This window comes from Dryobates pubescens, chromosome 11 (assembly GCF_014839835.1).
Source record: "Dryobates pubescens isolate bDryPub1 chromosome 11, bDryPub1.pri, whole genome shotgun sequence".
Classification (NCBI taxonomy): domain Eukaryota; kingdom Metazoa; phylum Chordata; class Aves; order Piciformes; family Picidae; genus Dryobates; species Dryobates pubescens.
Genome location: NC_071622.1, coordinates 13,825,961 through 13,850,652, shown reverse-complemented (window position 1 = coordinate 13,850,652; position 24,692 = coordinate 13,825,961). Strand labels below are relative to the sequence as shown.

Here is a 24,692-nt window from a genome sequence, read left to right as displayed (position 1 = left end):
TTATTTTCTTAGAAAAAAAGAGATTCAAAATGATTGTGATCACACTCCCATTCGTGCTCAGCAAAGCCAAGACTGCAAGCTTAGTCCTCGATTAAGATACCTGTTAAATGAAACTCTCTGCCCTCTTTAAAATACAAACTCCTGCTCCAGCATCACTTCCAGTATTTCAGTGACAACATGCTTTTAATGGATTAACAGTTTCCCAGCTTCTTCTCAGCAGAGAAACGAGGCCTGCCATGGCAAAACACCATCCCCTCTCCAAAGCTTGAAACCACCAGCATTAACAAGCGCTCCGGCCCGACCGCGGACTGACAAGACAGCTTAAGGGTGTTTTCTTAGATGCTCGAATGTTCACTTATGGAAGCTTGGTTTAACACTACCTCATCTGATAGAAAACAGGCCTGAGGCCCCAGTAAAACCAACAACGTCTTTTGGATTAACTTTAAGGATTTGCTGCGTATCTGGACACAGAAAAAAAGTGAGAAGTTGCAACAAGTTTTAACTAGCAGCAACAAAAACAGTTCCTTACGAGTTCTCAGTAATATTCCTCAGTGGGTCGTTAAGAAACACTGTAACTGAATGGAGCATATAATGTGGAGATGATCTTCTTCTGGTATGTAGTGCTGCTCACTCTAGAAGACTTCCAAAAAGGTCTCGACTGGGTTGTAATCTATTTACACAGTAGTACTCCTGGGGCGAGGGGCAGAGCTGGCACTATGTGACATCCTCCTCTTCTGAACAATAGTCACGACCCTGCAAGGAGAAGAGCCAGACAGTTTGTGAGTCACAGAATCACAGAATGCTGTGGGCTGGAAGGGACCTCGAGAGATCATCCAGTCCGACCCCACTGCCAGAGCAGGATCATCTAGGGCAGGTCCCACAGGAACATGTCCAGGTGGGTTTTGAATGTCTCCAGAGGAGACTCCACAACCTCTCTGGGCAGCCTGCTCCAGTGTTTTGTCACTCTCCCAGTGAAAACGCTTTTCCTTGTGTTCATGTGGAACCTCCTCTGCTCCAGCTTGCACCCATTGCTCCTTGTCCTATCATTGGACATCACTGAACAGAGCCTGGCTCCACCCTCCTAACACTTGCCCATCACCCCTCAGTGTCCTCTTCTTCTCTAAAGAGCCCCAGCTCCCTCAGCCTTTCCTCAGAAGGGAGACGTTCCACTCCCTTCAGCATCTTTGTGGCTCTGTGCTGGACTTTTTCAAGCAGTTCCCTGAGGTCCTTCTTGAACTGAGGGGCCCAGAACTGGACACAATACTCCAGGTGCAGCTACCAGGACAGAGTAGAGGGCCAGGGTACCTCTCTTGGCATACTGACCACAGCCCTTCTAATACATCCCAGAAGAGCACTGGCCTTCTTGGCCACAAGGGCACATTGCTGGCTCCTCCTGTCCACCAGGACCCCCACATCCCTTTACCCTCTGATTCTCTCCAACAGCTCAGTCCCCATCCTACACTGGTCCATGGGGTTGTTCTTTCCCAGATGAAGACTCTACACTTGTGCTTGTTGAGTGATCACTTGGAGACAGCAATAGTGTCAGTCAAGGGGGCACTTGCTAATAATACAGCTCAATTCTCCAAGCTTAAGAAATTTAGTTCAGAGCTGGGTAGAACACTTCAAAATAAAGAATTGTCTCTGCACAACTCACCCAACCATTTCTGGCAGGTATGAATGGAACCAGGACAGGAAACTCTTCCCTTCCTGTCGCTATTAACCTCATAAATGGAGTCTCCCATACTGAATTACAAATAAACTGATTTCCAAACCTATTTTATGTCAAGATACACCTTGGTGGCGCAGCTCTGCTGTGAAAACATCCAGGGCAAAAGCAACGAAGCACACAATTAACAGAATCCAGCATGGTGGGGGTCAGAAGGGAGCTCTGGAGATCACCTAGTCCAACCCCTGTGCTAAAGGAGCACCACCCACAGCAGACATCCCAGGATCACAATGTCCAGGGGGGTTTTGAATCTCTCCAGAGAAGGAGACTCCACAACCTCTCTGGGCAGCCTGTTTCAGGGCCCCAGCATTCTCACACCAAAGAATTTCCCCTCATGTTCAGGCAGAACCTCCTGGGTTCCAGTTTGTACCTGTTGCCCCTTGTCCTGGCACCACTGAAAAGAGTCTGTCCCTGTCTTCTTGACATCTGACCTTTAGGTATTGATCAGCACTGTAATCCTATCAACAAATCAGTTGCCAGGACCAAGAGGTAACCTGATGACCTAAGGAAGAGTTTAATGTAAGAGTAAAAGATACTATTCATACTGAAACTATACTTGCACAGTGGGGGAAAACAGGCTGAACTTTCCAAAACATGGACTACTTACAGACCACTCATGTTACACCTTCCACCCCATTCCAAACAGAAGACTTGCCACAGCATCTAGGTGTTACCCTCAGGAAGGCCCTCACTACCTGGTCCTTGCAAAGCAGCAAGAAGGGGACCTGATGGGACCCACTATCCTTGTCTCTCCACAAAGCAAAAGCTGAGCTTTTCAGCACACAAGCCACCCGAGATATCCTGCATGAAACAGGTGCCTCAAATGGAGTACCAAGGCTAGCAGGGCCTGTTGTGATGGGCTTAAACTCAGATTTATGCTAGATAGAATGAAGACATTTTTGACACTGAGGATGGTGAGACTCTGTCCCAGGTTGCCCAGAGAGTGGTAGATCCCTCATCCCTGGAACCATTCCAGGTCAGGTGGTTTGGGATTCTGAGCAACCTGCTCTCATCCAACCCCCCTGCAGGAGATTTGGACTAGATGGCCTACCAACCCAACCCAACCCAACCCAGTCTGTGATTCTATGAAATCTTGCACCAGTCTCCCCCCATTCTCATGTGCTGGGTGTATCACAAGTGCCTGTATCATAGAATCATTTAGGTTGGAAAAGACCTTTGAGGTTATTGAGTCCAACCATTAAACCACTGTGTGGAAAATCTCCACTGCCAAGCAAAGGATTGGCAAAGAAGAAGAAAAGGAGAAACATGAGACTCTCAAACCTGCCAAACAAAGAGTAAAAGCTCAACACCACGCTGTAAGCACAAGAGACCAACTCAGTGGTGGGTGAAGCTCTACTCACTCAAGGAGGCTTACTGAGTTGCCCTGGGCATTAAAAGTGTCTGAGAAGAAGGTGGGGGAAAGGAAAATGTGACAAAAAGGAAAGGCAGAGATGTTTCTTGAAGCAGCCATGGGTGAATTTGGGATGCATGGCTGGGGTACACACCAGGAACAGAGGCGCCAAAATCTCTCTCCAATTAAAATCCCCCTGACGACGCTGGGATCGCAGAGCTCGCTTTGCTGGAGGGTCCACACCCAGCAATGGTCATCACAGCTCTCTGGGGCCCAACACTATCAGTAAAAGGGCTGCCTCAGGATGTTAAAAAACCCCACCCCAGAGACTCATCAGCCCTAATTTCTATTCAGCAGTCAGTGATCCAGAAAGAACAACAAAACCTACACCCCACATTTTTTAAAGGAAAAGATTCGACTCTGGAAGAAGAACTGCCAAAGTATTTTGCAGCAGAGCTCAAATCCATTGGTTTTCTCCATGCCAGGGACCACAATGGACAAAGCCACAAGACTAAGCTGGTGGTGATGAAGCCTTTGTCTGACGTGCTGCAGACCTGTGAAATCTGCCGGTGAATGATGACTGAGGCTCAGGACATTGCCAGGAGATTCACTGATGTGGTTCCCTGGCCTCCTCCTCCCTTGAGACCTCTGCTGTCCATCATTCCCCACTCTGCTCTGCACTAGGGCTCAAGTGGACCCAAAACAGAAGATGACCATCTTGGATTACCCCCCCCCCCCCATTCTTCCTGCCATTTCTCTGCTTCTGGATTTGCTCTGTGGCAGCCAAGTGCATTGCTCCTCAAAAGGATGCCAAGAAACCACTTAAAACCCAATGTGCTGGAGAAGCCCTTGCCTCAGCATGGAAATGCCACCTCTCACCCACTGAAAGCGACCTGCTGCCACTAGACACTTGATTTCTGTATTCACACTTGTGAGGATGGACACATCTCAGTGTCTTGAGGTGGATTTCAAGGCCTTGGCCCTCAGTCACCAGTGGGCAGGGAGCTGCCACCATCCCAATCCACCCACCAGCATGCTCCTTCCCACGAGTGTGCCTAGGCAGCAGCAGCATAACCAAAATGGGGAGGAGGAGGGTGAGAATTGCTTGAAATGCCAGGAACACATCCCACACCATCCTACAGTGTGACATGAAGCTCTTCCACCTGCTGAGCCCAGCACGGACCTGCAGCCTTGACCAACCTGCTAATCCAATGTCCAAACTGTGGCAACACCCAATGTGAAGATGAGGAGCCCTTTGAGATCACTAAGTTAACCTGGCACTGCCAAGTCCACCGCTAAACCACGTCCCTCAGCACCACATCTACACACCTTTTAAACCCTCAAGGGGTGGTGACTCCACCACTTTCACAGGGAGCCTGTTCAAGGACTTGACAACCCTTTGGGGGAAGAAATCGTTCCTCATGTCCAAACTAAACCTCCCCTACCATAACTTGAGGCCATCTCTTCTTCTCCTATCACTTGTGACTTGAAGGGATGGGCCTCCACCTCATTCCAGCCTCCTATCAGAGAGTTGTAGAGAGTGATAAGGTCTCCCCTCAGCCTCCTTTTCTCTGGACTAAAGAACCCCAGTTTCCTCAGCTGCTCCTCTAGACCCTTCACTAGATTTGTTGCCCTTCTCTAGACCTGCTCCAGCACCTCAATGTCCTTCTTGGAGTGAGAGGCACAAAACTGAGCCTTGTATTTGAGATATGGCCTCACTAGTGCTGGGTGCAGGGGACAATCACTTCCCTGGTCCTGCTGGTCATACTATCCAATCCCTGATGCTGTTGGCCTTCTTGGCCACCTGGGCACTCTGCTGGCTCATGTTCATCTGGCTGCCAATCAATACTCCCAGGTTACTCTCTGCTATGCAGTTTCCAGCCACTATGCCCCAGGCTGGAGTATTCATGGGGTTGTTGTGACAGAAGGTGCTTGACCTTGTTGAACCTCATCCCACTGGCCTTGGCCCATCAATTCAGCCTGTCCAGACCCCTCTGTAGAGCCTTTCTACCCTCAAGCAAATCAACACTCCCTCTCAGCTTAGTGTCATCTGTAAATCTACTGAAGGTGCCCTCAATCTCCTCAACCAGATCATGGATAAAGACATTAAAGAGGACTGGCCCCAGCCCTGAGCACATCCCCCTCATTGCATCTAGAAAGCACAACCCTCCTGGTGCCCCTAGCAGGGCAGGCATCATGGCTGCCGGTATCCTGTGAGAGGAACAAAAGGAAACAGAACCTAGCAGGAAAAGCCTCTGCCCCATTGTTGTGGGTGACAGGCCAATAAACAAACCCCACGCAGCCAGAATGCAGAAGCTGTCCCAGTTCAATAGCCCTTTGTGTGGCTGGGGGGGGACTTGCTGAGGGAGAGGAGGCAGCTCAGGAGATGCTTCTTCCGCCACGGCTCTGCAGCTTGGCACCGGCACCCTCCCGCCACGGCCCTGGCCAGGAGAGGAGGAAGAGGAGGCCGGCCGGGCCGGGAGAGGGAAATGAGCTGCACCAAGCAGCCCTTTCTTCTGTGAAGGCTGAAAGAGCCTGAGGGACACAGTGGGCCCTTTCAGGGGAGATGGTGGGCACTGGGAAACGTTCAGCAGGCTCTGCGGTGGGAACCCTTTTCATCAAGCTGGTTCTGTTTACAGCGCTCGCAGAAAGGATGGGAAGAAAATGCCGGGAGGCGGCACTGAGGAATTGTATACTGAGCTCCTTCTTGTCCAGCTCTGATTTGGTGAGAGACAAACCAATAGAGTCATTAAGAGCAATCCACTTTGCTAATGAGTTGTAGCCTAATCATTCTGCCCCTGCATACGTTTGGGTTAGCAACTCCCCCTCCCTTCTGACAGCGCTCTTTAAATACAACACAAGGAGCTGCATTGTGCCTTCCCCTGCGCTTCAGCACAGTTTTACTAACGAGCAAGTTGCTGCTGGGCATCTCTCCCATGACCTCCAACAACAAACTGGTAGTCTCCAAACCAACTCCCAGCACTCAGGTGTGAAGATTGGTAGAGAAAACGCTGCAAACCCAGTTTGACACCAGTGCTGCAGGTCAAACCAAGCTATCTCTTGACCCAAAGCGACGTCCCCTGGGGCAATGGAAACAGGATGTCCAAGGCTTGGGTTATCCACCCCATGTGAGCATGAGAGGTCACAGCACATCATCTTCTCAATGCTGATCAATAACTATAGGGTGGGGACCAAGAGGATGGGGCTGGAATCTTTCCAGCAGTGTCCAGTGATAGGACAAGGGGCAATGGGCACAAACTGGAACCCAGGAGGTTCCATCTGAAAAGGAGGAAAAAAAATTCTTTGCTGTGAGGGTGCTGGAGCCCTGGAGCAGGCTGCGCAGAGAGGCTGAGTAGTCTCCTCCTCTGAAGTGACTCCAAACCCACCTGGACATTGTGATCCTGGGCAGACTGCTGTGGGTGCTGCCCCTGCTATAGCAAGGGGGCTGGACTAGATGGTGTCCTGAGATGTATCAAAAGTACTGTGACCAGCAGGACAAGGGAGGTGATTCTGCCCCTCTACTCTGCTCTCCTGAGACCCCACCTGGACTACTGCATCCAGTTCTGGTGCCCCCAGCACATGAAGGACATGGAAATGCTAGAGTGGGTCCAGAGGAGAAAATGATCAGAGGGCTGGCCCCTACGGGCACTGGCTGAGAGAGTTGAGACTGTTCAGCTTGCAGAAGAGAAGGCTATGGAGAGACCTTAGAGCAGCCTTCCAGTACCTGAAGGGGGCCTACAGGAAAGATGAGGAGGGACTTTTTACAAGGGCTTGGAGTGATAGGACAAGAGGGAATGCATTGAAGTTTGAGGAGGGCAGATTTAGACTGGAGATTAGGAAGAAATTCTTTACAGTGAGCCTGAGACACTGAAACAGGCTGCCCAGGAAGGTTGTTGCCCTGAAGGTGTTCAAGGCCAGGCTGGATGAGGCCTTTAGCAACCTGGTCTAGTGACCATGGCAGGCACTTGGAACTAGATGATCCTCAAAGTGCCTTCCAACCTAGACCATTCTATGACTCTATGAATGAATCTCCAGAGGTCCCTTCCAAGTATTCTGTGATCTTCCTGTGCTATGACATTTTTTCAGTCTCATTTTTTCCCATGGCCATCTTTGCACTGTGATGATTTTCTGTAAACCACTGCAGCTGTGTAGGAAACAGCTTACAGTGATGTGACCAGTGATGATTTCTTCTGGTACAGCTTACCTGAACTGCTTTGAGCTATTTTTCCTTTAAACCACAAAGCCACAGCTGTTTCTCTTCTGAGGGAACAATCCCCAAATATAATCCTAGAAATTGCCTGTCAACTGTTCAATTATACTGCAGCCTTGGTGGTTTTTCCTACAGCGAGACAGCTGCCTACACACTGTGCCACGGCCTACAGTAATGATACAGGCTTCAAGAGATCCTTGCTGATGATGGCTTTGCTGCTCTCTAAGCAGGACTCAAAGACAGCAGGCATTTTTCAGACTATTTTCTGTGATAGCCATCATCAAGATGTTTCCACTAGCAGGCCCTAAATGGGCTACATTTTCCACATTCAACATTTTGCACACCACAGCTTTTAATTTTGCTTTTATTTCTTGGTGGGACAAGGTCCCCTCAACTTGAGCCCACAAAGTCTGTGCCCAGGATTAAGTCTCTGCTCTGAGCTGCCCTGTTCAAATAATGGGATTTCTTCTTATGGATTAGGGTGGACTTTGCCAAAACCAGCACAGTGTGGTCCTGCACAATCAGAGTCCAAATAAAGTAAGGGAGAAAAAAAGAGACTAGAGAAATTTTAGGTGACATGGAAATTCTTTTGATGTGTTTCACAGCCAGCTCTGGGCCCCTCAGTTTAGGGAAGATGTTGACTTGCTGGAACGTGCCCAGAGAAGGGCAACAAAGCTGGGGGGGCAGGGGGGTTTGGAGCACAAGCCCTGTGAAGAGAGGCTGAGGGAGCTGGGGATGCTTAGCCTGGAGAAGAGGCAGCTCAGAGGAGACCTTATGGCTCTCTACAACTACCTGAAGGGAGGTTGTAGCCAGGAAGGGGTTGGTCTCTTCTCCCAGGCAACCAGCACCAGAACAAGAGGACACAGTCTCAAGCTGCACTAGGGGAGGTTTAGGCTGGAGGTTAGGAAGAAGTTCTTCATAGAAAGAGAGATTGGCCATTGGAAAGGGCTGCCCAGGGAGGTGGTGGAGTCACCATCACTGGGGGTATTTAGGAAGAGACTGGATGGGGTGCTTGGTGCCATGGTTTAGTTGATTAGATAGTGTTGGATGATAGGTTGGACTTGATCTCAAAGGTCTTTTCCAACTTGGTTAATTCTATTCTGTTCTACTCTAACTCTGTGATTCCATACACAATACCTAACTAAATCAGTCTTTGCACTAGTAGATTAGAGAGAATCATAGAATCATTAAGGTTGGAAAAGATCTCTATGATCATCGAGTCTAACCATCAACCCAACACTACCGTGCCCACTAAACCATGTCCCCAGGTGCCATGTCCACACGTTTCTTGAACACCTCCAGGGATGGTGACTCCACCACCTCCCTGGGAGCCTGTTCTAATGCCTGACAGCTCTAGCAGTGTAATATCCACCCTAAATGTCCCTTGCAGAAATTTGAAGCCATTTCCTCTCAACCTGTCACTACTTACTTGGGAGAAAGACCAACCCAACCTCCACAGACAGGTAACTAATGTATGTGCCTAAACACCAACCCAAATGGCCTGTGTTCTAACTCCTCAGCAGAAAGCACTGGGTGTCATGCAGACAGGGACATGGTTAGTGGAACAGTTTTCTGTCTTCTTAATCAAAGATAGTATTCCAAAAGCAGATTTATCACACCATGATGGGTGCAATGGTATCTACCCATCCTGCCTCAGCTGCTGGGACCCATTTCTCCCCTCCTAAGCATCACACAGATCTTGGATTTATGTAGCTGCTGCTGCTTTTCGTTCAGGAGGAATGTGTCAGTCACTCCTTGCTTCCTTCTTAGGTTTCCAGAGTTGTATTTCTGCCTTCATTTCTCAGCTCCAGCAAATCACTTGCACCCCTGACCCATGCCTTTCTCATTTGCTCTGGGGGAGCTCTCTCCTCCAGAGCAATTGGAGCTTTTACCTGTTGCCCATCCTCTGCTGGAATGTATTTGTGCAGCTTTAGGCAAGCCCAGTTTTCAAAACAATTGGCTAATGGTGTCACCAGGCGAGCTGCCTGTCTCTGCTCTGCTTCCTTCCCAAACTCTTTGCCTTTCTGTCTCTAAAAGCAAAGCCCATGAGTCTACTTATCTTCAGCAAATGTGAAACCTCAAGAGGACACACTGAAGCTGCTAGCAGATGCCAGGAGCATTTCTGAGCAGGCTTTCATAGAATCTTTTCAATTGGAAAAGGCTTTTGAGATCCAGCCCAACCAAGGTTTCATTACAACTCTTGGTCTTTTCTGTTCCTCTTTTCTCCCAGCACAGTGCACATCCAGCCTTAGAGTTGTGCTGGAGCTGCACTCACTCTCTGTCACTACATCAGCATCCCATTATCTGAAAACCATCCTTCTGTGGTTCCTATCCATCTGGAGGCACATTGCTATGCCATGGAAACACCATCAAAGGGAGCACCCCGTGGTCTGTCATACACACATGACATGGAACTACTGTTCCCTGTGTTGTCCACTGCCTAACTTTACTCAGCTACTCCCAACCTCCCACATAACTTTGTATCTCTGGATCCTCATAGGGTTTGTACTCTTTCAGCTCAAATTCTGGTTCCTCTGGAATGACTGGCTTGGCTCAAGAGGAACCAACATCTAATAGAATCACACAATTGTTTTGGATGGAAACGATCTTTAAGATCATCAAGTCCAGCTGTTATCTAGCTCTGCCAAGCCTGGTGCTAAACCATGTCCCTCAGCACCACAGCTCTGCATCTTTTAAACACCTCCAGGGATGGGGATACAACCACCTCCATGGGCAGCCTGTTCCAGGGCTTGACAACAACCATTCTGGGGAAGAACTTGTTCCTCGTGTCCAACCTAAACCTCCCCTGGCACAACTTGAGGCCATTTCCTCTTGTCCTGGTACTTGTACTAGGAAGAAGAGACCAACACCCACTCCCCTTCCTCTTCCCCCCAAATCTCCTTTCAGGGAGTTGTAGAGAGAAAGAAGGTCCCTCCATAGCCTTCTTTTGTCCAGACTGAACAACCCCTGTTTTCTCAGTTGCTCCTCACAAGACTTGTGCTCTAGACCCTTCACCAGCTTTGTTGCCCCTCTCTACACCTGCTCCAGCACCTCACAGTGGACTGACCACCCCAAACCTGAATCCAGTAGTCAAGTACCTCACCAGTACTGGGTAGAGGGGCACAATCACTTCACTAGTCCTGCTGGTCACACTGTTGCTGATACAGACCAGGATGCTGGTGGCCTTCTTAGCCACCTGGGCACACACCAGCTCGTGTTCAGCCAGAAGCCACCCCCCAAGACCTTTTCTGCTGGATGGTTTCCAGCCACTCTGCCCCAAGCCTACGGCACTGCAGGCAGTGGCTGTGACCTGCATGTGAGGCTGGTGTTTACATTCCCAGCCAGTTCTACCTCAGCATTCAGTTCTGAGCCTTCATTTCAGTATTCCTTCCTTTCAACAAATCCTATGGACTGAATTCCCATAATGTCCCACAGTTCCATACCTGCAAGTTCAACTCTAGCTCTCCAAGTGGGGAGAGACACTCAGGCAGGGCTAGGAACAGACTGTCTCCCTCCAAATGCCTGACAGTGTTCTGACACTGAATTTTGGTAGCCAGAAGCTCCATGTGCTGGGGTTGACATTCTGGTTTCCACCTTTGGGTGGCATTTGCAGAAGGCAGCTCAGCTCTTCAGGGCAGCCAGGAGCACAGGCATGTGCTGGGTACCAACAGGAGCTAGACTTCCTGAGAAATGCTCCAGATCATTTCATTAAGGCATTTATTGATCTCCAGGATTCATAAACACTTAATCTTTTCAGTCACTAAAACATCAGCCTGTGTTCTTTCCACTTCACACTTGGATTGCAGACATCTGATGCCAGCTGACCTTCCTGTCCATTTAATCATTTCACTGAGTCCAAAACACTCATTTAATTTTCCTCTCCAACTGGTAGCACCCACGTTAGGGTTGTTATCCCTCATTTGTATTAGGTGACCTAACATCCCCTGGGATTTCAGTGCAAATTGGGGGATGTTTTGCTTCTGAGTGCAGTTTCTGCAGGCAGAGCCCACAGAGCCAGTGACAGGCAGCTTGTCTCCACTCAAATCCAACACTATTCATGGCCATGGGTATCATGTAGACATTCCAAGATGTCTTGGGACCTTGTCAACCACAGGCAATGCCTCCCCACACTTCTGCAGGCTATTTCAGTGTGAGGTGAGCTGCTTGGTGATATGATTCCTGTAACTGTTCAACTGTCCTCCACTCCCCTGGAGAAGGGACTCAAAACGCTATTCAGGGGTCAAACAAAACCCTTCACATTTTCCCATCTTTTTGGCACCTATGGTGGTTATCTAGAAAAATAATGTATTCCAGGCAAAGATTAATTAAAAGCCCCACAGCTTCTTTTAGGAAGACTATTTCCTCAGGCACAGGAGGTCCCCAGAGAGTGCAAATGCCACGTTCAGCTGCGCGTTAACTCCTGCCAATCCAACCAACTGTCAGCAGCTTGAAATCTCTCTTTGCCAGATAAAACTGTGTATTTCCTCTAAATAGGCAATCTCCTGATCTATAAGATAAATCAGTACAAGAGCCCTGGAGACCACCTGCAATCATCTGAGAGCATGGTCCACAGAGCGAGGAGACACGGTCAGCTGCATCACAATGTGGCAGCTGGGGAACAAATGCTATTACTGCTCTGAAACCAATCTCAGAAACAAAACCTAACCTCAGTTCATAATGAGATACTGAAATCTGATGGTCTGCTGTGTAGATAAGAGAGACCTCTGGAAAATCCATTTCACTGGATTTGACTTTCTGGAAGGAGATGATGTCCAGGGAAGGCATCTAAATATTTATAGGGTGAATGCATTTATTCAAAGGAGTTGCAGCTGTATTATGGATATGTAGAAATTCTACTTCTAAATGCATAGAGGTTAGGTAGAATCTTACTGCTACAGAAACACTCTTTTGGGGAATCTGCACACGCCTCCTCACTTCAACTCCTCCCCTTTACCTACTATATTGCTTCCATGAAATGTTATTTTTCAGAGTAGAGTAAGAAATGTGTTGCTTGGGACAAGTAAGAGATTCCCCCAGCATGGCATTTCAACTCCTATGACCAAGAGTGCCAACAAAAATAGCAGGTATTTGGAGTCATCCAAGTAAAAATTTCCCTCCTGCTCTGCAGCCCAAAGTGACAATTAGAGAGTACAAATTACCCCATTGCTATTAGAGAAGCAGGTATCAAATATTAACTAAGATACACCACTCCAAAATAGGCAGGCTAAAGAATCATGGAATCACAGAATTGTTTAGGTTGGAAAAGACCTTTAAGATCACCATGTCCAACTGCTAACCCAGCATTGCCAGGTCTTCACTAAACCATGTCCCCCTCAGCACCACATCTGCACAGCTATGAAATTCATCCAAGGATGGTGACTCCACCACTGTCCTGGGCAGTCTGTTCTAGGGCTTGACAACACTTTCGGGGAAGAAGCTTTTCCTAATGCCCAACCTTGGCACAACCTGAGGCTGTTTCCTCTTGCCTTGTCACCTGTAACTAGGGAGAAGAGAGAGATCCCCATCTGGCTCCAACCTCCATTCTGAGAGTTGTAGAGAGCCAGAAGGTCTCCCCTCAGCCTCCAATTCTTCAGACCAAACAACCCCAGTTCATTCAGATGCTCCTCACTTGACCTGTTCTCCAGAACCTTTACCAGCTTCACTGCCCTTCTTTGGACCTGCTCCAGCACCTCAATGTCCTTGTAGTGAGAAGCACAGGGTATGTGGGTGAGCAAACATCAAGCTCAAGGTATAGGCAAGGGCTGAGCTGCAGATCCAAACAGCCCATTTAACTCCTCAAATCTCAGTTTCCCATCTATATCATGATAAAATTATTCACTGCTATCTCAAAAGGACTCTTCTCATTTAAAGGACTTGTGGAACACACTGAACACCATCAAGACAATGAGCTACATAAAGAACCATCATTATTTTATGCAGCATAGGTCTTGTCACCCATGCACAGAGCCACACTACACACAACCTTTGGAGCAAGGAGCTCTTTCGAAGAGATTCAGCAACAAATAAGAAGGGTATCCCAGGTACTAATAGCAGTAAGGTTCCAAATGTCTCTCCCCAGAGATGAAATGAAAAATGAAGTCACTAAGAACACAAAGCCTCACTTAGCTCTTCTCCTTTATCCAGCAGTCCATGCATCTCCTGAACTTTTAATTTAAAGTGCCCTTGATCCCAGTCTGGTGATATTTTCATGGAACAAAGGTTTCTTTCCAGTACATTCTACAACCTTTTTACCTTTTTGGTCTCCTTTCCACTTGAACTATCTAACTAACTGCAGTAAAGGGGGTTGAGGACCAGAGTCCCTCCAAGCAGTGGAGAAAGTGGAGCACTGGAAGAGTATCTGGCCATCCTGCCCATGGAGCTGGCAAACCTGCCCATCCACCTGCTGAGTGGCAGCACACATTTACTTCATTGTGTCTTACCTTTTCAATTTTTTCATCAAGCATTCTGAAGAATTCTTGTTGGCTTTCAGAGATGTGCATGCTGAAAGGCAAAAGAAGAGGTGTCAGTACCAACAGTGTGTCTCCCAGTCCAGGGATTCAGGTCTCAGCTTCCACCGCTGTGAAGAATAAATCACTTTTTACTTTTGTTTACTGATGGCTATTTTAAAATTCTTTTTCTTTTCTTTTTCATTTCCTTTTTTTTCCCTTTTCTTTTCTTTTGTTTGTTTGTCCACAGAAAAAAATATTATATTTAGTTCTGTATATGCATGCTACACTTGGGATGGTCCTACATGGGTCCTGTACTGGGACCTACAAGCAGGACCTGTGTACATCCAGAGGACTCTCCTCCCTTTTCTAGGCAGGTTGCAAAAACCTAATAGTCCTTGGGCCAGGGAGAAGCTCTTCTGAGTCAAGACAGAAAGTTTTTCAAGACTGCCAAACTCACCACCACAAAATGAGATGCCTACAGTGTGAGGTTAGTACTTCTCACTAGAAGATCTGCCTGCCCTGCTAAAACGGGGCTCTGCACTCACCCAGAGAGATCTACAAGCCCTGGCTGGTGCTTCCCTCCCAGATGGTTGGTCCTTTTGGGCCTAGATTATTCACTTCAGTTAATTCTGCAGCACCAAGAGGCTAAGGGGCTAGTGACACCATTTTGCATTTGTGAAGAAGGCTGGAAGAAAAACCTTATTTGTTGTCTGCAAAATGCTGGTGATGGCAGAAGACAAAAATGGGTCCTCCCCTAAGGGGACCTGCAAGCTGCAAATACAGGAAGATAAGACACAAGAGGAAGAAGAAGGAGACAAAGCTGAGGATGCATGACAGACAGTATTCAGGGTGTGTCTACTTTATTCATGCTGGGGGTGGAGAGAACCTCCTTCCTGAAATAACCATATCCCTTTGGGAATGTGAAGCTGGAGCAGGGAGGAGCACTCAGGCCCATGGGGGCTGGAGAAAAGCACGAGGGGCTTAATGTGGGACAAAAAAAAGGTGCAGAAAAGGAAGGGTGAGAGACTGGTGCCAGTGTCAGCAGTGATGCCAGGTGGTTAGAAGGGCAGCTTGTGGAGATTTTCTCCAACAGTAAAAGCTGGATCAGCTTGCTGAGTTCCCACCCCAGTCCCCTCTTCCTTGGCATGATCTCTCCAGCTGTAATGAGTTAATACTTCTCCCAAGGGCCCAACAACACGCTGCACTTCCTACAAAGCCCAGCATTCATGCTTCACTTGCTGTCAGGATGAACATATACAATGATTTGCTTATGCTGGACACAAATGAAGGCTCAGTTCAGAAGACAAGGTCTCAGAAGTGGTGTAAAACCCTAAAGCTGGTAATTCAGCAGAGGGAACAATTCACCTCTCAGAGGCTGTGTGGGAGTTTCTGTGCCCAGCTGTCTGCCTGTCCCTCAGGTTCCCACCTCCACCTAAGATGGGGAAAAGATGTTTGTTTGGGGCCCCCAACTCTGTCACCTGCATATCCAGGTGTCTTGAAGTGGGGCTTTAGGGCAGAACAGCCCCTTCTGGGTAGGTAAGCACTACAAAAACATTTGTGCCTTTACAACATCATAGATCTAGCTGCTTAAAATGAAATGATACTGTAGTGACTCAATCCAGCTGCAATTTACAAGAAAACTAAATGACAGGAGGGAAGACTGGAATATTGCTGCTGTATACATGGGAAGTCCTGCAGGAGATCCTAAAGGCCCTGCAGGATATGACCTTCAGCAAAGTTTGTGTAACTGCCCTATGACTCCAACAAGCATGGATGCTGACACAGTGTGTCTTTTAAGGAGCTGTGTAAAACTGTAAGATCCAAGGCAGAGTGGGGAACGGACAGAGGTAATGAACACCTGGAGGAGTCACAAAAGCACCATATCTAAGCAGGGTTCCTGGGTAACCCTCCATGAAAAAGGGTTTCCCCAAGCAGAAACGTGGATTCAATATTTCTTTTAAGCAGCACATCAGAAGGCACGAGAATGCAGTTTGGGATGTTTCATGGCAGGCCAACAAAACACATTTTGCCAAAAGCCCTCTGCTGTGAGGCCAGGCTGAGAGAGTTGGGGAGCCTGGAGAAGAGAAGGCTCCAGGAAGACCTTCTTGTGGCCTTTCAGTGCTTAAAGGGTCCAGTCAGAAAGCTGGGGACAGACCTTATCAGGGCCTGGGACAGGACAAGGGGCAATAAGTTTAATCTAAGAGACTGAGATTTAGACTGAATGGAAGGAAGAAACATATCACAATGAGAGTGCTGAGACACTGGAGCAGGTTGCCCAGTGGAGCTGTGGATGCCCCATCCCAGGAAGTGTTGAAGGTCAGGTTGAATGGGGGAGGTTAAGCAAACTGGATGAGTGAATGATGTCCCTGTTTATGGCAGGGAGGTGGAACTATATGACCATTAAAGGTCCTTTCAAATCCAAATCACTGTGAGTCTGTGATTTAGCAGAGTGAAAAAATGGTCTGAAATACTCTTCCTTTCATTTTATGCTTTGGGCATAAATTATGAACATGTCTCAGTGTACCTGATGGGGCATACTTGGCCACATAGATAAGCTCTCAGTTCTGAGGATGAGCAAACAGAGCGAGTGCCTGAGAGGTTAGGGCAGGGTGCAGGGATGAAGCTCAATGAAGGTATGGTAGCTGCCAGGAAGGACTTGCCCCTTGGCTTCTGTTAAAAGACCCTCATAAAACTAGAGCTCAGAGCCCTAAACCTAAATCCTCCTACAAATGGGAAGAGCCCTCACAGTCTTACTTTTACAGCTGACATACTGAAACTCCTTTCATTGTAAATGATCTTATGTGGTATTTAATCCATGTTTTGTTTTGAAATACCTGTTCCACAAGAGCAGTCTTACAAGAGGCACCTAATGATTTACCTGTTCATTTCTGCTCTTTTTGCTGAGCAGCCCTTTTCCACCCAGTGCCACCCCTCCTTGCAGTCAGAACTGCTATGACTTTCACATTATAAACCTTACCAAAAATTGCAGATGATAACAGGTATTTGTTGACCTGGTGATTAGCAGCTCAAACATGTAGCCACTTGATAAACAGAACTCCAAAACTAGGTCAGGTAAACAACAGAGGTTTGGTCACACTGGAGTCTCTACCCAACAACTTGTATTATATTCTGTAACTCTCTGAAAAGCTGCCTTATTTTTGCAGGAATGTGACAGAAGCATTTACCTCTCCCTTGCAATGACTTCAGGCTTTCTGGTGAACAAAAGCCAGTTCTGATCATTGTGGGAGCTTTTAAAAATGAGTTTGATGAACGAATGGACCCTTGACCCCACACAGTTCCCCTGCCTTGGGTGCACCAGAAGAGATGACCCATCAAAAGAAACAGCCCTGTTTCAGCTGCCTGTTGGAGCATCTCAACCACATCTCTGACCCTGCTGGGAAGGACTAAGTGACAAAAATGAAGCACAGCTTTGCTGAATGGTGATTTTACCTCCACCCCTCTACTGTGAATTTCTCTGCAATTACATCTGCAGCACTTGATTTTCCCTTTTGAAAGGAGGCTGAATTATACTGTCACTTCATTACTGAAGTTTTCAGACGTGGAGCTGCACACAACGCACTTGGTATGCAGCAAGTTGAAGTTAATAAGTGCCCTGAAGGCATGGCACAAAGAACAGCATTTCCACTATTGTTCAGCAGCAAAGATTTATCACCTCTGAGTTAACAACCCAATGCACAGCTCCATGTAATCTGTTATTTCCAATCCAATTAGTGATTAAAAGGTAACAGTGATTTAGATAAGAAATGAGTGACTAATATCAATAAGCAGCTCTGTTGCTGGAGTTCGATTATTTTGTGGCGTATCTAAGGCTGACTGATCTCAGCCCTATGGGCACAGAGTCATAGAATCACAGATCCCAGCATGGTGGCAGTTGAAAGGGACCTCTGGAGATCATCCAGCCCACCCCCCGCAGCCAAAGCAGGGTCACCAAGGGCAGGTCACACAGGAACGCATCCAGGTGCGTCTTGAAAGTCACTAGAAAAGGAGACTCCACAACCTCTCTGGGTAGCCTGCTCCAGGGCCCCAGCACCCTCACACCAAATAATTTTTAACTCATGTGGGGTTGAACTACCTGTGGTCCATTTTGTGTCTGTTGCCACTCATCACACCACACAACACCAAAGAAAAGAGCCTGGCCCCTTCTTCTCGATGCCTGCCCTTCAGGTATCTACAAACATTAATAAGAGCCCCTCTCAGGCTGCTCTTCTCCAGCCTAAACAGCCCCAGGTCTCTCAGCCTTTCCTCACCAGACAGATGGCCCAGTCCTTTCATAATCCTTGTGGATCTCTGTTGAACTCCCTCTGGTATTTCCCTGTCCCTCCTGAACTGGGGAGCCCAGAAATGGACACAACATCCCAGCTACAAAAGAACCCTCATTTTAAGAAATACTGTTAACTGTTTTAAATGGAAGAAATTGCTGATCCTGGGCAAAATAGCTGCTAACTTAATCCAAGAGCTAGCAAAAACTGCCCTGAGATGCAGTGTGCTCTTGTGGCCTTCTGTCCTGGGGTGCATTAAGAAGACTTTGACCAGCAGGTCCAGTGAGGTTCTCCTCCCCATATAATACTCTGCACTAGTGAGGTCACACCTAAAGTATTGCATCCAGTTCTGGGCTCCCCAGTTCAAGTGACAGGGAGCTACTGGAGAGAGTCCAGTGGAAGCTACAAAGCACCTGAAGTATCTCTGTGAGGAGGAAAGGCTGATAGACCTGGGGCTGTTCAGCCTGGAGAAGAGCAGCCTGAGAGGGGATCTGATCAATGCTCAGCAAGAGCTACAGGGCAGGGAGGAAGAGGATGGGACCAGACTCTTTTCAGTGGTGCCCAGTGACAGGACAAAGGACAGCAGGCACAAACTGGGACCCAGGAGGTTCTGCCTGAACAGGAGAAAAAAATTCTTTGCTGGAGCCCTGGAGCACGCTGCCCAGAGAGGTTGTGGAACCTCCTTCTCTGGAGAGATTCTAAACCCAGTGGGCCACTGTGATCCTGGGCAACCTGCCTTAGCAGCGGGGTTGGACATGAGGCTCTCCAGAGGTCCCTTCCAACCCCCACCATGCTGGGATTCTGTGGGGACTCAGCCAATAGTGTTTAGGAACACTGGTACAGTCACAGTTTTGTTTCTGAGTGAGTTGCACAGAAAGCTGTGAAATAACATAGTACAGTACCTCTGTAGGGTATGGCAAGATGCATCTCACACATTTTTAAGTCCCGCATCTTTGCTGTGCAAAGGAGAGGATGCTGCAGGGCCACTGGCACAAGCACTGACCAGCTGTCTCAGGACACAGGTGACCTTACCTGTTTTATTTAAACTGAGCAAGGCTTTAGGGCTGCTGGACCCACCAATTTGTTTTCACTAGCCAATGACTGAGAATCTCATAGATGCTGCTTACTCCTGTGCCTATTTGTATTATGCTTTAAAAAATAACAAAAGTTGAACTTACTTTGCTCTGGGTTGATGTACTAATCCTGGGACTTCTTTATTAGATTTAAGTCTTACATTAGAACTGGCACTTTTTTCCTGAAACACACAAAACAGACAAGAGAGATACCATCAGCATTTATGAAGCACACAAAGTGTGACAGGCATTTGTCATCACAGTGTCACACTCCCAGGGGTTCAGGCTCTGCCACTTGTTCAAATGAATGAAAAAAAGCTCATCAGAGAAGAAATTAAAGGCAAGACCATTGATGCAATGACCAGGGGTGGGCAATTTTTAATGTCACAGGCTCAGTGGCCTGGGGGATTGCCACTAGGCGAAATCCATCTGGGACTGGAGATCAAACACTGTGCTGGCTAATAAATCTCCAGTGGTCCATGGAAAATGAGGTGTGTAGCTGTGGATTCACTGCTTGTCTCTGTAACAACACCAGTTGACATCTTCAATGGAATAAGGCAAAGCACAGAAAAGGCAGAGCCTCAGAGTCACAACAGGCCTGAAGGTTTGCTCAGAACAGAGGTGAGAAACATCAGCATCATGTGGAAAATGGTATGTGGGAGAAAGCATGGATCAGATGTGCCAGTGAGAAGAGCAGCAACAGCAGGCTTGACCTGCTCAGCTAGAAAATTGGACACAAAGGGCCTAAGGAAGCAAACCAGAATGTGTTTATAGGGAAGAACATGACCATGTCCTCCATGGAGAACCACAGCCATTACAAGTATCTTTAAAAGTGGGTGGGAAAGGAATAGAGTGTAATTGAGAGCCAGCATTTCAAGGTAATGTCTTGTCCTCATGCCAAAAGCATATGTAAACCAAAACAGTGCACACACATCTATTGTATGCAAAAACCTTGAGAAGGAGACATCCCCTTCCAGCTCTCCCCAGCACTGTGTGTTATGGAAAGCTGCTGGTGCAGATGGGAGAGAGCTGAGTCAAACCTTACAGCTCACCCGCTCCACAAACCCATCTGAACTTCTCAAGGACGTCGTGCCCATGACAATTTAAGGAACTTACACCCAAGAATCAGTGCTCTTGTGGGTAATTTTGGTGATTTGGTTTTGTCTTCTTTAGCCTTTGGATGTCTGAGTGATTTTTAAGAGAGCTACTAGATCACTGAATTAAAGAGAAAAGAAAAAGAGGCTGTCTAGCAGTTGATATTTTAATGAATAATTCTATAAGGGCTGGAAGCATCAAATGCCTCAGCCTATTTAACACTGTTTAATGCATAACTTCCAGTCCTCCTGAAGAGAAAACAGTGTCTTGCATCAAAATAAGTGAGAGAGAAACAGGCCTTTCTTCCAAGCCTTAACAAGCACCTCACTATGTTACACCCCACCAGCCACTGCCTGCCCAGCATGATAAAGCAGAAGAGAAGACAAAACCACTTGCTTTCAGAACATCTTCTAATTCTAACAGTGTTAGCTGGGGATGAATGTGGTCATGGCATGTCCATGGTCATACAGCTCATCTGAGTTGATGTATGACTCATACAACAGTCGAGCAAGCGCAGAGATGTCAAGCAAAAGAAAAGGAGAGCGACAGGCCTCATGGAGAAGATAATCAAAACCAGAAGTCTGCTAAATCCCAGCCTCTTAACAAGGTAAGCCTTGATCCTCAAATCTGCTCCACCAGTTCATTTCTCACAACACAGAGGCAGAAACTGGGAATGGACTGCACTGCACATTTTGGATGGTCCATAGCCAGGCATGTTCTGCAGCCATAACACCTCCTGCCCACCTACCACAACACGAGTTTGGGGCTACTCTCTGTCTGTGCATACCATCACGCTGGAGGCACAGACCTTTCCCCACCAAAACACTGCTGCAAATCCATTGCCTCAGTTGAAAGGAAAGGGAAGCTCTCATCTACAGCTTCTGTGTCAGGAGAGGTGATGTAACATGGTTGTGCAAACCTGTCTTTCGTACCTCTGCCTGCAGTTTGGTGTCAAGGATGCTCTAATGGTAGCTGTAAATACAGCATAAATCCAAGCCTAAAGAAACTTCCATCCCTTAGGAATAAATAGAAAGAAACAAGGGAAATATATTGAAGAGAGAGACAAGAGGTACTGGAGACAGTCCAGTAGGGGCTACAAAGATGCTGAGGGCACTGGAGCATCTCTGTGAGGAGGTAAGGCTGTTTAGCCTGGAGAAGAGCAGCCTGAGAGGGGATCTGATCAATGCTTAGCAAGAGATAAAGTGTGGGGTCAAGAGGATGGGACTAGACTCTTTTCAGTGGTGCCCAGTGACAGGACAAGGGGCAATGGGCACAAACTGGAGGGCAGGAGGTTCCACCTAAACATAAGGAAAAAATTTCTCCCTGTGAGGGTGCTGCAGTCCTGGAGCAGGCTGCCCAGTGAGGTTGCAGAGCCTCCTTCACTGGAGAGATTCCAAACCCACTTGGACATTGTGATCCTGGGCAAGCTACTGTGGGTGATGACCCTGTTTAGCAAGGTGGTTGGAGTAAGCGATCACCAGAGGTCTCTTCCAGACCTCACCATGTTAGGATTCTCTGTGTGGGTCCCAGCACAATATTCAGAATATTGACTGACTCACCCAGGAAGATGGAAATCCATTTCTAGTTTACTTGACTGCAAGATCCTAAAACTTACTTTTCCCCCTCCTGTTTCTTCTGATACGTAACATACCTCCACTACCCATTACTTACAATTCTTCTGTTTACTCAGACTGTGCCACCTTCTCCATCTGCTGCTCAGCAGGAACACACAGAAAAAAGAGGAGCTAGGAGAAAAATAAACCCCAAGTGGGTCTCGAACTGGCTCGTTGCTTTGTTTACAGCTATTATTTACAGCAGTGAGACTTCATTACACTGACAAAAATATTGGCTTTGATAAAGACTCAAAAATTATTCTTCTGATACAACTGCATAAGGGGTTCCCCCTCCCCCTCTGCCCCCCCATCACTTACTGGTTCATCAGAAATTAATAGTTTGGACTCCAATATTGAGCTTACAGAGAAACCCAAGATGCTTTGACATAGTCAGATTGCTCTTGCAGGCTGATTTGACTTTTGCTGAGGGTCACTGCTGTCAATCTAACCTTCCTCCTTTATTTAACATTAGATAAGTTACAGTGCATCAGCAGAAACTTCAACTCATTTTAGAGTCCTAATTTGTTGCAAATAGAAATTAAGATGCAAAAACTTGTTTTTAATCCTGTTCTGCTCATCAGGAGTATTTCAGGAGGTGCACTAAACGATGCCTCATACCACAAGATCCACAGGAAAGCCTCCAGGGTGCTGTGCTCGAGTAGCAGCATTAGGCAGTCCACAGCAAAAAGGTGGAGAGTGGACACTTTACTCCCCGTTATTTTGCCATTAATCATTATCAAGGTAAAGCTGTCATCCAATCAAGGTGATTTCACTTGATAGATGTGTTAATTACTGTTAATTCCTCCATAAAGGATGTACAGCATTCAGAATTTCAGGGCATTAACAGATGGCAGTGACTCTGCTGCCAGATGCTATTAACACAGCAACAGCCACTACTGCCATTATAATTAAATACCCGTCAACATTTCCCTTGCTGCCTCCCCTCTTCCAAACCCATTTCTAGAGACATGTGAACTTTGTTTGAAGCATTTTGCTTTGCTTCATCAGATTGCCACAGATGGGCTCAGGTAAGCTGTGAGAAGTCCTTCTTCCCAACTATTTTAACACTTATGGCTTGCTAGAGAAGGGCTGTTCTTTCTGAGATGATTCCGTAACTGCTAACATATTTTATGGAAGACTATATATATTTCTTGAGCCAACAGTGTGCCTCTGTGGCCAAGAAGGCAAATGGCATCCTGCGGTGCATCAAGAAGAGTGTGGCCAGCAGGTTGCGGGAGGTTCTCCCCACCTCTATTCTGCCCTAGGGAGGCCTCATCTGGAGTACTGGGTCCAGCTCTGGACTCCCCAGTTCAAGGACAGGGAACTGCTTGAGAGGGTATAGCAAAGGGCTATGGAGATGATGGGGGGACTGAAACATCTGTCTTATGAAGAAAGACTGAAGAGACTTGGGGCTGTTTAGCCTAGAGAAGATCTTCTCAATGCTAATCAATAGCTAAAAGGCAGAGGGCAAGAGGATGGGAAAGACTCTTTTCAGTGGTGCCCAGTGACAAGACAAGAGGTAATGGGCATAAAATTGAAAATAGGATGTTCCAGCTAAACACAAGGAGGAAGTTATTTACTTGGAGCATGGTAAAGCACTGGAACAGGCTGTCCAGAGAGGTGGTAGAGTCTCCTTCTCTGGAGTCATTCAAAACCCGCCTGGATGCCATCTTGTGCAACCTGCTCTAGGTGAACCCGCTCTGGCTGGGGGGCTGGAATCGATGATCACCAGAGGTCCCTTCCAACCCCTACTGTTCTGTGATTCTGTGATTTCATGATTTTATGCATTTTTAATTGACTAAATTATCCAGGAAGAAATCAAAGGTGATAGAAAAACTCTACTACCTAATCTAATAGCTGCTTTTCATTAGCTTACTGTCACGTTTTGACCTTTTAGTAACAAGTAAATATACAATCAAATGGGAGGGAAGAAAAAAAAAACAACCTAAAAAAGCCAAACTTGGTGTAATTTTCATGTTCTTAGTTGCAAGGCTCTTTTTTGTTTTATTTGAAAACAGCTGAACTATCCATCTTGTATCCTGGAGGCACCAATGCTTGAAGGTGCACGTTTGCCCAAATCAGTATAATTTTTGAGAGGAATTTGTCTCTGTAGATTTGTTACTAAAATATACTGAAGTTGACAGGAACACCAAAAGTCTCTCCAGACAGTGATCATGCTTTACACAATATTGGTACTTTACAGCTATCCAAAGATTTATCAAATCATAGTCCTGCACTATATCAAGAGGACACTTTTTCTTCAAAGGAGCCCACAGTGCCTTTCACTCTGCTTTCTGGAGTCACGTAATTCATCAGCAAATTCATTTAGGGGAAAGAAGGAAGCATTTATTTTCTTTTCCTACCATAAACTACTTTTAAAAATAATTGTATTTGAAACAAAGGAAACCAAATGCATCAGTTAGAAGCACCACGAAAGATGAAACGTACAATCACTGCGTGCCAGCCCAGCACTTTTACCTCCCTCAGTTATGAGGGACCAGCCTCAGGTAATAACATTTTCCATGAACTGTCTTGATGCATCAGGGTGAAAAAGGAAGAAGTACTGACCCAGGAGATTTGGCTCGAGTTTTCTTGCTTTATACGTACATGAGAGCCTCTTTCTTCTTTCTCTAGCTACCTGGAGGCAAAACCACCTGAAAGATGTTATTTAGGGTAACTTCATAATGAAGGGGCAAATCAAGCATTGAAAAGTCTCAGATGTCGGTCACAGAAGATTATTTTTTGATTCAAGTTCATCAGTGGAATGATATAACCATGGCCCAAAGGGCTGGAAGCCCTCTGCTTTGAGGGCAGGCTGAGAGAGTTGGGGTTTTTCAGCCTGGAGAAAAGAAGGTCCCAGGAAGATCTTCTTGTGGCCTTTCAGTGCTTAATGGG

At 46.9% G+C, this 24,692-nt stretch overlaps 1 protein-coding gene across 1 annotated transcript in view; it reads right to left on the bottom strand.

Moving 5' to 3' along the window:
• The window catches only part of C11H1orf21 (chromosome 11 C1orf21 homolog), a 139,071-nt gene continuing 114,379 nt past the window's right edge, over positions 1-24,692 (bottom strand). The window contains exons 4-6 of the mRNA XM_054165599.1: positions 19,195-19,271; positions 13,728-13,788; positions 1-753 (exon numbers count right to left, since the gene is read on the bottom strand). Coding sequence (XP_054021574.1) covers positions 715-753; positions 13,728-13,788; positions 19,195-19,271 — 177 coding nt within the window. The 3' untranslated portion in view covers positions 1-714. The remainder of the gene's footprint in view (positions 754-13,727; positions 13,789-19,194; positions 19,272-24,692) is intronic.